At 37.1% G+C, this 15,551-nt stretch overlaps 1 protein-coding gene across 3 annotated transcripts in view; it reads right to left on the minus strand.

Moving 5' to 3' along the window:
- The window catches only part of LOC107586409 (AP-3 complex subunit delta-1-like), a 45,656-nt gene that overhangs the window by 20,586 nt on the left and 9,519 nt on the right, over window positions 1-15,551 (minus strand). For all 3 annotated transcript variants that reach the window (XM_016273767.1, XM_016273766.1, XM_016273765.1), the window contains exons 2-15: window positions 14,863-14,958; window positions 14,688-14,768; window positions 13,061-13,141; window positions 12,493-12,600; window positions 12,280-12,409; window positions 12,056-12,195; window positions 11,895-11,968; window positions 11,750-11,799; window positions 11,612-11,661; window positions 8,264-8,312; window positions 5,897-6,042; window positions 5,636-5,784; window positions 4,944-5,174; window positions 4,640-4,871 (exon numbers count right to left, since the gene is read on the minus strand). In XM_016273767.1, the coding sequence (XP_016129253.1) occupies window positions 4,640-4,871; window positions 4,944-5,174; window positions 5,636-5,784; window positions 5,897-6,042; window positions 8,264-8,312; window positions 11,612-11,661; window positions 11,750-11,799; window positions 11,895-11,968; window positions 12,056-12,195; window positions 12,280-12,409; window positions 12,493-12,600; window positions 13,061-13,141; window positions 14,688-14,768; window positions 14,863-14,958 (1,617 nt within the window). The remainder of the gene's footprint in view (window positions 1-4,639; window positions 4,872-4,943; window positions 5,175-5,635; window positions 5,785-5,896; window positions 6,043-8,263; window positions 8,313-11,611; window positions 11,662-11,749; window positions 11,800-11,894; window positions 11,969-12,055; window positions 12,196-12,279; window positions 12,410-12,492; window positions 12,601-13,060; window positions 13,142-14,687; window positions 14,769-14,862; window positions 14,959-15,551) is intronic.

Genomic DNA, 15,551 nt, shown 5'->3' on the forward strand with positions numbered 1-15,551 from the left:
GAGAGAGAGCGCGAGCGTCACATCACAGTAGAGTCAGCTGTCTTAATCGCGGCTTGTGGACTGCATCATTACGGTGTTCCCCTTTCGGGCTTGAACTGATGGTAAAACTAATGACATTATTTACTGTCTTTACATTTATTTTGAAAGATGAAGCTCGCGATTATGATAAGGGACGTTACATTTCCGACGAGTGCTTGCGGTGTTCGGCCAATCACAATGCACTGGGTCAGCTGGCCAATCAGAGCAGTCTGCGCTTGGCGGAAGGAGGGACTTTGTAGATAACGAAGCGTTTGAGAGAGGCGGGGCATAGAGGACCTACAATAATGTACAGTATTTGAAAAATAATGTGTTTTTTGAACATTAAAGCATGTCAACATATTCTGTTACACCAAATAATGATCTTTAAAAAAAGCATCATATGCTGGCATTGCTGGCTTCTACTATGTTGTTGCCATGTTTTAACACACTGCTAACTTGACCAAGCATGCTGCTTGGATATTTGTAACATTTCCAGCATGTTGCTAGCATTTCGTTAACATGTATTATCACATTGCTAGCATGTTTTAAAATGTTGCTAGCATGTTTTAAAATAATGCTAACATGCTTCAGCACATTGCCATTTTCGATTGTCATGACACATATGCTGTGTCCCAATTCATAGGCTACATCCTTCGAAGTGCGCATTTGAAGGCCAATTGCGTCACGACGAAGGCTGCCGCAATTCGAATGCGACTTCAAATGCGTCCTCCGTTTCTCCGGCAAATGAAGGATACACGAGATGGATCCTTCACAGCCTACCCTATCCCAGAATTCATAGCGCGCCGGTGACTACGGGACTTTTATTCAAACAAAATAGCGGTGATGGTTCTGTGGCTGCCAACGAATACCCTTATAAATGTAAGTATTGTGTTTTAATTTGCTCAAATAGCTAGCAAAACAAATGTTAAAAGTTAGGGGTCTTAAAAAATGTGAACAGATTCATTTGTTAGGTGGTCTGAGGCAAAATAACTTGTATTTATTAAATTAGAGGGCTGAATTTGATAATTCCTGTACTTGGGACAAAAACTCTGCCATTGTGGCTCGGAGGTAAGGCATTACCCATCTGTAATATTTCCACTAGGACCTCTTGTGTTCACAACAATTAGCCCTCACCCATATATAAAGCCCACAACAATAAGACAAGTAGGCCTATAAGGCTATTTAATAAGTAGACAAGTCTTTAACTTGTATTTTTATTTTATTTTTTTATTATTTATTTATTTTGTAGCAAGATATGTCCACAAATGTTTTAGGCAAGCTTGATGATCCAGAAATATGATTTTTGAAGTATTTTGTATGCATGTCCTGCTGTCATATTTTCTAACCTTAAGATTGCAGCCCTGTCTTAATTTTCTTTCCTTTTTCTCTTCTTTTAGGACAGTTTTGGAGAAAATTGTGCTTCTGGGAAACTTAAAAATGAAATGGATTAAGTTGTTTATTGCTTTTGTAATTTAAGTTATTTGTAAATGAAGCAAAGTAATTTATGTGTATTGTTTCAGTTGAAACTTGTAAATAAAAGATGAGAAGTAGTTCTGAAAATGGTTAATTTTTGCAAAGCAAGTTATAATTTGTAAATGACAGAAATTCTTCTATAAATAGTTTTTTTGCCTCTGAATAACATTTGCAAATGAAAATAAATTGTTCTATACTAAGTACTTTTTTACAACTAATTACAAAATAACTTCAATTCAACATCAGAAAAACAACATCAAAATTTAACAATACATAAAAATGATTTTTTTTTCTTTTTCCAATCTTTTGTATGTACGCTTTCATTCAGCTGAGCAGTGAGACCCTGGTGGAGCTGCTGGACCTGGACGGGCTGCCATAGAAAGCCTGGTGTGGCATCATCTGGGATAGTCTCCAGAGTGTTTGAGTGCATATTTCCACTGTCCAGCAGTGAGGTTCAGCTTTATCCTGCAGTAAAGGGGTCTGGTCTGATTTAAGGAAATGAGGAAAGCACTAATTGTATAGAGCTATGAAAAAGTAATTGGTGGAAGAAATATGAGCTACTTTAGAAAAATACTTTCAGTAACTACTATTAGCACATTGAGGAAAAATGCATGCATTTAAAACCTTAAGTAAAAGTATTATCCTTCATACTGTAATGTACTTAAGGTATGAAGAGTAAAAGTAGCCTATGTACACTCTTAAAAATAAAGGTGCTTCAAAAGGTTCTTCAAGCGATGCCATAGAAGAACCATTTTTGGTTCCACAAAAAACATTCAGTCAAAGGTTCTTTAAAGAACCATCTCTTTCTTACCTTTTTATAATCTGAAGAACCTTCTTTCGCCACAAAGAAACTTTTGTGAAACAGAAAGCTTCTTTAGATGTTAAAGGTTCTTTATGGAACCATTTAGACAATTTCGAAGGCCGTGTTGGCCGCATCCTTCGAATTGGGAGTCTTTGAATTGGGACACAGCTACAGTCTCAGCCTCAGACGTCACGCCCACGGACAGTTGGCTGAATGTCTGACACACAAATTTGGAAACACTTCAGGAGTTTCGAAGTTATCATCTGATTGGTTGAATTATACAGGATTTCCAGGAGATGTGTGTCGCGTTGTTTAACCTGGAAACAACGATGCCATGATGCCAAACCCCCTCATGTTAGAAGAAAGCTGTCGTGTTTACAACTGTGATAATGAGCACTAATCAGGATCAACTAAACGCTGGACTTTCAAAAGTATGTGAAATTTGTAAAGTTCGCGACATAGACTCTTTAAAACTCGTCCAAGTGTTTTACACACTTTTGTTTTACTCTGTTATTGTGGCAACTAGGGCTGTCACGATAACTACTTTTTGTTGTGCGATATATTGCACCAAAATTAATTGCGATAAATTATATTATTGCCATTTTAAGACCATTTTATGCCACTGATTAATGACAGTATGACAATATAATAGCATAACAATGCAAGTACACTCTTTCAAATAACAAAAATTTGTATATAAAATAAAGAATATTTAGACATCGGAATCAGAATGTGAAAAAATATATCCTAAATAAATAAAAATAATTAATAATAAATTAGGGATGCAACGGTACCATTTTTTTTTTAGAACCAATCCGATCCGATACTGAAAATTCGGAGTATCGGTCAATACAGATATCGATCCGATACCAGCACATTTATTTTAAATCAATGTAGAATTACTGTACTTCTGTGTGTTGACCTGATCGTCACTTCTTTTGTGTGTTAAACACAATCTACTAAATATAGATAACTTAATTTTAATACAAAATAACAAATAAAAAAAAAATATATAATCATAATCTATGAAAATGATACTATTATAAACTAAGTTAGGTTATTCTAGAAAAATAAATTGTAAACATTTACTAAAATGACATTAGTGGGGAACAAATAAAAGTGAATAAGTGTAGGACTAAATCTGGTAAAATGTTATACATTGCTCTTTGAACTATAGTAAAATACATACATGAAAAACCAGTAAATATATTTATATATAAACGCTATATAGCCTATTATAAACTTAAAATATATTTCTTTTAAATGTACAGCAGTAATGAGACAGCAACATATGATAGCTAGGAGTCATATCTATCATATGTTGCTGCCTCCATTACTGTGCTATACATTAAATTATTAATAGCTTTCTTGTTCTGTCCTATCATGCGCAAAAGCATTATAATATAGTATATTATATGCGCTAATGCGCATCCCGTGCGCAGAATGATGCGCTTGAAGCAACATGGAGTCACAGCGCACAGCTCTCCACGAAGAAAAGTTTAAATTGAGTTTTAAACTTAATTTACTGTGCGCTCTCGGAGAGAGTTTCATCGTTTTGACTGTCGTAACCGAACGCAACACGCAGCTTTAATGCTGTCCGCTCTGTGTGTGTGTGGGGGGGGGGACGCTGCCTGAGCCCCGCCTCCGCCACAGAGAGCAGACGAGATAACAGAGGCAGCGCGATAGAATAAAAAGTTGGTGACATAAATTTATGTAAAATTATAAAATTAATTATAAAAAAATGATCAGTCGCAATATATCGCGGCTCCAAAAATTAGCGTGCTCATTTCCATATATCGCGCGATAAGTCTATATATTGACTATCGCGACAGGCCTAGTGGCAACATTTCCACACCCCTAAACATGATGCGGCACAAAACGAAACGTGATTGGTTGCTTTATCTGTCAGTCAGGGATGTACATCCGAAATATAGGGCAGGGCGATGATTCAATTCACTGGTTGTTGAATGGATTTTGAGATTTTGGAAATTAATTTCCACTTCATTTTATATAATTTTGTCATCTAGTGTCTGGAATAGCCTTCATGCTAGGAAAGTACCTGTGATGCCAAAAACACTGCCAGCCACCCCTTATGAAAAATTTACCATGGTTTTACTATAGTAAAAGTTGTAGTTACCATGGTTTTTTGGTGTATTGATTACATTTGTATAACCACAGGTTTACTTACAAATACCATGGTTAAACTATGGTTAGTGTAGCAAAACCATGGTTAATTTGTGGCTACCATGGTTTAACTATAGTAACCATGTTTTTGGGTTTTATTTGTAGTAAAATCATGGTGAAGTTTCGTAAGGGACGAGATGTCCGAATAAAGCTTCTCCTCACCCTCTCCTGCACTTCCAGGTTGGCACTCTGGACGAAGAGGGGCAGTCTGTCTATGAGCAGCTGGCTGGTCTCCTGCGCGGCATGGCTGTCCGTCTCCCCTTCGTGCTTTCGCAACACGGTCGCAAACAGCTTGGCAGCATTTTGTACGTACACCGCCTGGATGTGACCGGGCAGGGTGGCCACTTTGGGCCTCAGCATAGCCTCCAGTGTCTGCATGGGGTCTTCCAGATGCCTGTGGGGAAAAGGATGTTAGCATGCTGTTATATGGTTGAAGTATGAACCTTTCCAGATCGTCAGCACGTACTCCGAGAACTCTCCGCAGATCCACGCGGCAGCGTAGAGAACCTCGCAGATCCCGTTGCGCTGCGTGTTGCCGGTCAGCAGGTGTGCGTTGTCCAGCAGAGTGGCCATCTGAGCCACGGCGAAGCCTCGGATGGCTTTGACGCGGATGGCGACGTCCAGCATCTGAGAGGCGATTAGGTGGCCGTGCCTTGTACCTTCCAGACGAGTCAGTTCGACCAGGATACTGATGTACCTGGAAGACAGATAAGGTTGTTTTCTGACTTCTGTATCCAGTAATGGCTATGTAAAATAGTAACGGTTACTGGTTTAAGGGCTGGTTCACATAGAATGTGCATTTGTGCTAACGTGAGACGCAGGACAGTGGAATAGGAAAAAAAAATTCAAGTCTCAGTACTATATTTAAGGGGCAGTTCACACAGAACATTTTTTGCACAGGGCAGTGAAAGGGGAAAACCCCCCACAAAAACACAATTAAGGGCCAGTTCATACAAAATGCCGTTTTCTGTTTAGTAACGCAAGATGCAGGGTAGTGGAAGACAAGCCAAGATATTTTTTTAAGCTGAGCTGTGTTATGTATGATACAGCTCAAGATCCAGCCAAAGACCACCATCTAGCGCATGTTTACATAGAAAAACAACTGAAATTCTCTGTCAACGGCCCCTAAATGTGTACTGGGCTGTTGTTTAGTCTTACCACTCAAAGTTGGTGATATACTGGTAGTTGCTCTGGCTGCAGATGTCGATGATCTTGGTGAGCAGCTCGTCTCGGTAAGTGGTGCCTTCCGCTTTGTCCACATGCAGCATGAGCTTCTTCACAATCTCCATCAGGTTCTTCTTCGAGACCTAGTTACCCACATTTTCCACATTTTAATAACTTCTTATATTTGAGCTCTTCACAATGAGACTTAAGAGAAATGTAAGCAAACAAATGCCGTTAACAAAAAGTCGTACACACCATGCCATAGAGCAGATCCAGAGCTCTCAGTCGGATGGACTCATCTTTGTCGTCCAAACACTGCAGGATCAGGTCCTTGTGCGACTGCACAGACTTGGGGTGCGTCTTCAGGATCTTGGACATGGCCAGAAGACCCAAGTACTTCACTGCAAAATATCACAGCGCCTAAGTGACTCTTGCAATGAAGCGCAGTCTCTCTGTTTTATGCTAATTTATTAGGGCTGCACAATTAATCGAATTTCTAATCACGATTACAATTAGGGATGCCACAATTACGTAATCGTTCAAAGCGGCAATTAATCGTTCAAAGTCCACTTATGTTATTCTGCGTGTTTAAGATGCGTTTTTTTCTTTCTACATGTTATCTTAAGGGTTTTTCCCATTATTTTAAATTAAGTTTTAGTATAACATTATAATACCATTCAGGCTTAATACTATAGAAAAGCACTAAAAGTTTTTCAGTTAGTGTTTTCGGCTTGTTTATTTTCATATAAAAATACGGCATGCAGTTGCATCAAACAATGGTATAAACATCATCCAATGTAAATTGTGATAATCGTAATTAATAATCACAATTACAATTTCAAGGGAATAATCGACAATTATGATTTTTGTCAATCGTGCAGCCCTATAATTTATGCTAATTGACATTTTGTCTCAGTTCTTCTATTTGCACAAGTCGGCATGTAATGGAAGTAGCAACAGATATTTTTGTCCATATTACGAAGTACATCCGAGTGAAATGGATTATGGAAAAGAAAAAAAGATTTGGGACTCTTTTTTCTCGAATGGTTGTTGATTGGATGAAGGCAAATCTGAACATGAGCTTGCAGGCGATTTTAAGAAAGCGGCAGAGTTACATCACCCAAGAGACGTCTAGCATTTTACCAAAGAACTGAAAAAAATTTATATTTAAAAATATAAGGTCAAAAATTATAAAAAAAACTTTGAGCTTCCATTTTGTGCCGACTTTCAAACATGCTGAATTTAAAGCCTATTGCTAAAATGTTACTAAATGTACAGCATTTGAAATGACACAAAGACAATGGGAAAACACAAAGGACAACAAACACACACACGCCCAAGAACACACACCCCTGTTTTCGGCTTGTTTATTTTCATATAAAAATACGGCATGCAGTTGCATCAAACAATGGTATAAACATCATCCAATGTAAATTGTGATAATCGTAATTAATAATCACAATTACAATTTCAAGGGAATAATCGACAATTATGATTTTTGTCAATCGTGCAGCCCTATAATTTATGCTAATTGACATTTTGTCTCAGTTCTTCTATTTGCACAAGTCGGCATGTAATGGAAGTAGCAACAGATATTTTTGTCCATATTACGAAGTACATCCGAGTGAAATGGATTATGGAAAAGAAAAAAAGATTTGGGACTCTTTTTTCTCGAATGGTTGTTGATTGGATGAAGGCAAATCTGAACATGAGCTTGCAGGCGATTTTAAGAAAGCGGCAGAGTTACATCACCCAAGAGACGTCTAGCATTTTACCAAAGAACTGAAAAAAATTTATATTTAAAAATATAAGGTCAAAAATTATAAAAAAAACTTTGAGCTTCCATTTTGTGCCGACTTTCAAACATGCTGAATTTAAAGCCTATTGCTAAAATGTTACTAAATGTACAGCATTTGAAATGACACAAAGACAATGGGAAAACACAAAGGACAACAAACACACACACGCCCAAGAACACACACCCCCACAACAACACAAATGGACTTTTTGTTTTGTTTTACTCTGCCAGATTTTACAAAAATTAACCACATATTTGATTTAAGGCAATTGATGGTTGAAATGCCCATAAAATTAAATAGACTAATACAGATGCATGACAGCTGGAGCCACAGTTCTGTAGTGTTGGGCCATTAGGACAGTGGGCTTATCCTGCACGTTCTAGGTTTGTTGATGAAAAAACAAAATGTACAAAAACTCATCTATTTAAGGAAGACATGGGGCTTTAGGATTGACAGAATGCCAAAACATTCAGCTGGAAGTAAATACCAAACGGCCCTGTGAGGGAACTCAGCGGTTTTGGAGAAACAAAACATGGCAGTCCAGGCTTCACAGAGCTACTCTACAGCCGGCTTTACTGGGACACTGATAACTCGAACTCCTGCAAGATAATTCAGATTACTTGATGCATATGTCTTGAAATGCTACTGCTTTCTGGAGGAACCTTTTCTGGTTCCTTAAGCTACAAAAATATGATTGACTCTTGCCTATTTCCTATTGTAGGACTGAGGTGTCTTCGAGTTATCTACAGGGCCAGAAGGGGGGACTCAGAAACACACAGACAATGAGAGAATGACACACTGCAGGCATTGACAGAAGGCTCACAGTTCTGGTCCGAGTCTTCAATCAGGATTCGCAGTTTCTGCACACAGAGCTGTGGACCGGAGAGAGAAATGGAAAACAGAAGGAGAGATAAAAGGCATTATTACCATGTTTAAAACCTTTCCACACTATTTTACATCAACGGTCAAAGAGGAAGCCAACTTCAGATGGGTCAAGTGCTTGTCTGAAAGCCAAGGATTCAGTTTGGTAACTTATAAAAATCAGGTAAGAAACTTATGGCTGAATGTTGATATTTAGAGGTATATAATATAATTTCCATTTATCAGCCAGTTTCTTCCAAAGTGACTATTTGATGATAATAATTGCTGAAATTAAATTATTTTAAATTTACTTTTTAAAACTAATTCAGTAATTCATTCATTTAGCAGCGGTTTTATGCAAAAGTGACTATTTAATTATGATAATTGCTGAAATTAATTCGTCCCCAAAGATTCGTCTCAACATGTCCAATATTTACTAAATAAAATAATAATAACAATAATAATTTGTGCGTTAGATGATTTGCTTCTTTACTGAACTGTCGTAAAAGACATGAAAGGACACATAATACTAAATATTATTACTAATATTAAATAACTTTAATCAATAAATTAATCATTTATTGAATTGTATACATTATTCGTATTTAGGTATTTTATAAATTACATTAAAAACTTTAGGCATTGGCCAAATCAGGGTTTCTGCAGGATTTTTAAGCTCAAATTTAAGACTTTAAAACCTTTTTTAAGACCTGCACAAATAAGATTAATACCATATGAGCGGGGTAGGGCAATGTCTATAGTACCATATTAAACTGTAAAAAGCATAATTTATTGTTTATAAAATTATACATTTTACATTTCAGCCTTGTTAAGAAAATGGAGTCAAAAGTATTATTATATTAATTTAAACAATTATCATATCAATTAAATAACAAATTAGGGGTGTGCGATACTGACAAAAAATTATATCTCGATAACTTTCTGGGATTTTATCGATAATGAGAATTATACAATATTTTGCGGAGTGTGTTATTGTGCTGATATCTTAAGGACTACCGTGGACAGCTGACTCCTGCATTTTTTTAAATATTCTTCACATTCTGTGTGGTCAGTTCACACCAGTAAGAGAAATTTATAATTTCCAACAAGTTTTATGCACATTTTTACCTTAAAGCCATTTTTTCTAAAAGTGTGCACCATCTTTTGAGTCAAATTCTTGCATTTGGGTTGTTACCAAGCAAATTAAATCAGTATCAACAAAATGTATCTTTGTAATGCAGAGGAAACATATCTGCATTAGAAGTGGCATTCAGATGCATTTTCACACTGTTTAATGCAGCTCTGAGGGACATTAAATACTTTAACCTGCAATTACAAGTGCATAAATAATGTTTTGATATTTTAAACATAAAACATTGAAAACTGATGTTTGAAATTATTTAAAAAATGAAAAGGTACCTTAAATGTGAAATTAAAACTGCCAGTAAGTGGCAGCAAGTCACTATTAAGTGAGTCATTGCGTTTGAACCGAATCGCTCCATTTTCTTAACAATGGTTTAAAGGCTGAAATGTTAAGTTTATCATTTTATAAAACTTTGTTTTTGTGAAAACTTGTATCTGAACTGTAAATTATGCTTTTTACACTTTAATATGGTACTATAGACATTGCCCTACTCCGCTCATATGGTATTAATCTTATTTGTGCAGGTCTTAAAAAAGGTTTTAAAAAGTCTTAAATTTGAGCTTAAAAATCCTGCAGAAACCCTGATTTGGCCAATGCCTAAAGTTTTTAATGGGGAAGTCGTGGCCTAATGGTTAGAGAGTCGGACTTATAACCCAAAAGGTTGTGAGTTCGAGTCGCAGGTCCAGCAGGGATTGTAGATGGGGGGGGGAGTGAATGTACAGCGCTCTCTTCCACCTTCAATACCACGACTGAGGTGTCCTTGAGCAAGGCACCGAACCCCCAACTGCTCCCCGGGCGCCGCAGCATAAATGGCTGCCCACTGCTCCGGGCGCGTGTTCACTGTGTGTGTGTGTGTGTGTTCACTGCTGTGTGTGTGCACTTAGGATGGGATAAATGCAGAGCACTAATTCCTAGTATGGGTAACCATACTTGGCCTCACGTCACTTCACACTTCACTTCATTTAAACGGTTGATTCATTCAGGTACGAAACAGCGTCATGTTGCTCAGAGACGCAAAACAGCACTGTTGCTGTTTGAGAAAAGTTTTTTTATTATGATTTTATACTACAGTTCAATAAACATCACATTTGTAATCATGCTCACTTTTGGAGAAAAAAATGGCACTCTTTGTGTGATATTAACTATATCAAATGATTTAAATATAAAAATGTTTTGCCCCATATCTTAAATTATGTGATAATTCTAAATGCATTTTAATAGACTGATTCATGCAGTGAAAGAACGCACTATAAATGCGCACGTGCACTAGTCTAACCTGCTAGACTTCATCACCTAATGTATGCGCGCACTCTGTAGGTGTTTTGTGTTTGCTTTTCGCGATATACTCATAATATCAAATCGCACATCGTTAAAACAACAATTACGATATTATCGCAGACCATACATATCGCACACCCCTATTCTGTTTAGATTTTTATAATGCATTGTCTTCTCATCAATCCACCAGTTCACATTTAAAGCTCTGCGTGTTTGCAGGGTAAAAAGACGGGTCAATTTTCGCATTGGTCTGAACTCTGAAACAAACAACAGTTTTATTGAAAATGCTCATTCATTCTGAAAGCAGGTGGAGCGTTTGGTAGAAATATAACCGTTTCCCCAGTAACTGCTGTACACAAAGCAGCGCAGCACCGGACTTTGAACCTGCAGCGCTAGAGTTTATTCAATGAAGTTTAGTCGTCACATTTGGCCATATCGCAATTCTGGTCTTTCTGTCCCCAAATTTAAGACCTCTTGAAATCATAATTAAGACTTTCTTGTACAATTGACTTTTTAAGGCCTTAAATTTGATACAACTAAATTTAAGACTTTAATACTTTTTAAGACCCCGCGGAAACCCTGCAAATGTGTCTAAAATTTTCTCTGTAAATTTATTAAAATGTAATTTAATATGTTTTCACTTTAGATGACCCGCTTCTTCATTTCTTCATTAATTGTACTTTAGGAAATTATATGAATGGACACATAAATAAAACCTGAAGTATCAATGTAACAGCTTAAGAAAAAGAAATGTGATGTATCCCTTTATAATTTTATCAACATAGTTCTCTATATTGAACATTATGAATTAACAGACCGAGACTGCAAATGCAATGTAAAGTGTAAATTAGACTGGTGTGGAAAGGGTCTGATGTGTCAGTGGCCCACCTGTATACTAGCACTGTGATTGGGCATCCCAGAGGACAGCGAGATCAACACTGAGGTGAAACAGGAGAGAGAACAGACATTAATAGCGATGTGTTTGCTCTAGTACAACACCGGGTCACGGCACCAAATAAGACTCACCTGCTATGACCGTGTTGACACACTCATAGAGAAGCGACATGGCCGAGGTACTGAGGGAGACAATAAGAGGAAGGGCAGAATTATATTTAACCCTAATATTTTTGGCCAACTTGAGTGCTTTGGAGTGTTTTAGTATCACTGTTACCTGTGGATGAGGTTTGTTAGAGGCTCAATCATCTTCTTTCCCAAACGAGGCTCCAAAGGAGTGAGAGCACCGAACTGAAACATGAAAACCTCATTAAAGAAATGGACAAAAGTGGAGAATCGGTTCTTTTTCCAACCCAACACATTTAGGTGTCATCTCACCAGCTTAATGATCTTGATGAGAACCCAGTTGTTGGTGGAGGAGGTCATGAGTTTGAAGAACAGGGGTGCCAGGGAAAGGTAGTTCTTGGGATTTCTTCTGGCCAGTTCACAGATGACATTCACAGCTGCTGACTGGACACCTGGGAAATACAGAATTTAAACACTGGGTTCAAGCAGAAGCCTGAAATATTAGCGTTTAGCGAGATGAGATTCGGCATCCGTACCGGGATCTGGGTCCTCCAGCTTCTCTTTGAGGCGTGGGAATGCAGGTCGCAGGGACTCGGGATACTTCAGGAACACTTTGTACATGATCAGCACTGCCTTCTTGCGAATGTACGGCTTAGTGTGGGACATCTGAGACGGATGAAGGGTGAGACTGAAGGAATGTGTGCTCAAAGTCAATATTTGCTTTTAGTAAACACTGTGAACAGATTTACCAAAGTCATGATGTCATTGGCCAGGTCACGAGCAAGGTCAGGGGTCACGAAGCAGGAAAGGCCAGTCAGGGCCACGCCGGTGTCATACTGGTGAGGACTACTGAGATCCTGGTGAGAGATGATAAAGCGTCCCATAGCAATCAGCAGGGTTATTATAGTTACTACAACTGAAAATAAAATAAAACCATAAAAAAAAAAAAACATTTGCTTTACTTGAAACAAATGTTAATGGAAATAAAATATAAAATATTTTATTTTAGCTAGTTGCCAAGGCAACATCTCATTTTAATTTAAATGTAATAAATTAAATAAAACAAATAAAAATTAATAAATACATACATATACACACACACACACATACACATATATATATATATATATTCAAACTAAATTCAAACGACTAAAAATTACCAAAACACAACTAAATTACTAAAATTGTAATTAAAATTAATTACATTTAATTCTCAAAATATTAACAGAAACAATAGAAGTATCTCAATAATACTAAATTGACTGGCAATCAGAGTAATCAAAACAAATACAGGTGAAAGGGAAGTTCAAAGCGCACCTTGCGGATCTGATTGGTCGTCAGCATGATGACATCAGTGCCCTCATGAAAGCACTGTGATGCTGCAAGGTAGCCAATTCGCTGAAAACAAGAGTAGAAAGAGTAATTTATGAACTAGTGTTGCTGAATAAAAACAAAAACAAGGGGATGCACGATATTATTGGAACAATATCAGAAACGGACGATAAAGGCTTAAAATATCAAAATCGGCATCGGCCTGATATGAAAAATTATGCCAACATGTCTTGCTGATAAGACGGATAGCACACATGTGCTCAGGGTGTGCTAGCACTAAGATCACGTCAGTAGTGTGGTCATTCTTGAAGTGAACTTTTGCCTGAATGATGATTAGATTCACTGTTTTGGATCACAGCATTTAATCTGAGAATGGACATACAGAATGACGCGCCTGGGGTGCGATAGAGTCAAAAGTTACAAGCGCTTTCAGCAGCAGCAGCAACAGCCTCCTCTTTATTTATTTAGGGGGCATTGTAGGCCAACTTGTAATAAAATGAAAGTAAAATACACAAATAACATTAAAGGGATAGTTCACCCCAAAATGAAAACTCAAATGAAAATTTACTCACCCTCAAACCATCCTAGGTGAATATGACTTTCTTTCTTTTAGAGGAATACAATCAGCGTTATATTAAAAAATGTCTTGGCTCTTCCAAGCTTTATAATGTCAGTAAATGGGTAATATTCAATAGTTCAATAGAAGTCCAATAAACTGTGCCAATCCATCATAAAAAAGTGCTGCTACACCTACGTCTTACAACATCCGCTGGAACGCCACTCGCGCGAACCGTTAGCGGAAGCTAGAGACTACGGTTTAGAAAGTTTTAAAATATGGATATTTTTCAAAAAAAAAAAAAAACGTACTGATTCCCTTCAGAAATTCTTTATTAACCCCCCGGAGCCGTGTGGAGCACTTTTTATGATGGATGGATGCACTTTATTTGACTTCTATTGGACTACTGAATATTAACCCCCATTCACTGCCATTATTAAAGCTTGGAAGAGCCAGGACATTTTTAATATAACTCCAATTCATCTGAAAGAAGAAAGTCATATACACCTTTGAGGGTTTGAGGGAGAGTAAATCATGGGGTAATTTTTATAACTATCCCTTTAACTAAGATGAATAAATGCTTGCGAAGTATTTTTTATTGTTAGTTCATGTCAATTAATGTTAACAAAAAGGAACCTTATTGTAAAAAAAAAAAATAAAAATGACAAAAGCACAATCACTATAACTTAATTAAAATGAAAACTGAAAAAAAGAAAATAAAAGCTAAATCAAATGTATATTAATTTATTTATATTAACAAATACTTTAATAGTATAGAAATAATGCTGCATTGTAGCCGATTCATTGAAAACAGGTGTTGCAATCTAAAACCACAACTAAAAGAAAAAAAAAAAAAAAGTAAAAACTATTAAAAAATGTTTTCGGTCAGTGAAATAAGTGGTAGTAAAATTAACTATTAATATTACGGACTTAAATCTTTGCTATACGGCCCTAAATAACACTAAAATAGCGTATAAATTCTAAATACCAAAATGTTGAGAACCTCTGGATCTGATTTGACTGTGTGCTTATATTATTTTTGACATTGCCTCTCACCTTGTACGTGAATTTGGAGGAGCTCATCACCTCCACGATGTTGAACGCAGCCCAACTGACATCATAGCCAAGCATCTGCAACTGTTAGGAGGAGAAAGCAAAAGAATAAGTGACGGCTTGAGCTCAAAGAATTATGAAGCAGCTCAGAGAGGATATAAATGGTGGATGGTCTTACGTAGGTGAGCTTGCAGACTGCATTGGCTTTAACAGCGATGTTGTCCTGTTTGAGTTCTTGTTTGATCTCATCGATGCATGTAGAGATGTATTTGGCCTGTAGAAAGAACAGGAAGTATTGTGAGACAAAAATAAAAAAGGCAATGCTCTCCATGACAGCCCAAGGCATCGTTAAGATTCCTGTTATCCGCAGCATCTATCAAATCACTGCCTGAACTTAACCGCAATAAAAAAAGCTTTAATTGAAACTTTAACAAAGTGTGATTTGCCATATTTCTATCTGAAAGCAAACTCTCCAATTAAAAGCAAAGACATATTTAGCACCATGTCTAAGCTGCTCTTTTCCAAATAATGAAAGTGAATGGAGACCAGCAGCACAAAGGACAGGGTTGTTGTAGTAAACTAAAACCATAAAAAAACTGAAGGGAAAAAAAACGTTGACAATAAAATAAATTAAACAAAACAAAACTTATTTGTAGTTGCCAAAGCAAAATGTATCTGTGAAGAGAGGGGCGGGGGAATGGAGTGAGGCCGGTGGAGTAATTGATAATGACCTTTGTGACCTCAAGCTCAAGCGCACTTGGGTTATGTAGCAGGACAATGATCGAAAACACACCAGCAAGTCCACCTCTGAATGGCTGAAGAAAAACTAAATTAAGGTTTTGGAGCGGCCAAATCAAAGTCCGGACT

This window comes from Sinocyclocheilus grahami, unplaced genomic scaffold (assembly GCF_001515645.1).
Source record: "Sinocyclocheilus grahami isolate Dianchi unplaced genomic scaffold, SAMN03320097.WGS_v1.1 scaffold81.1, whole genome shotgun sequence".
Lineage (NCBI taxonomy): Eukaryota > Metazoa > Chordata > Actinopteri > Cypriniformes > Cyprinidae > Sinocyclocheilus > Sinocyclocheilus grahami.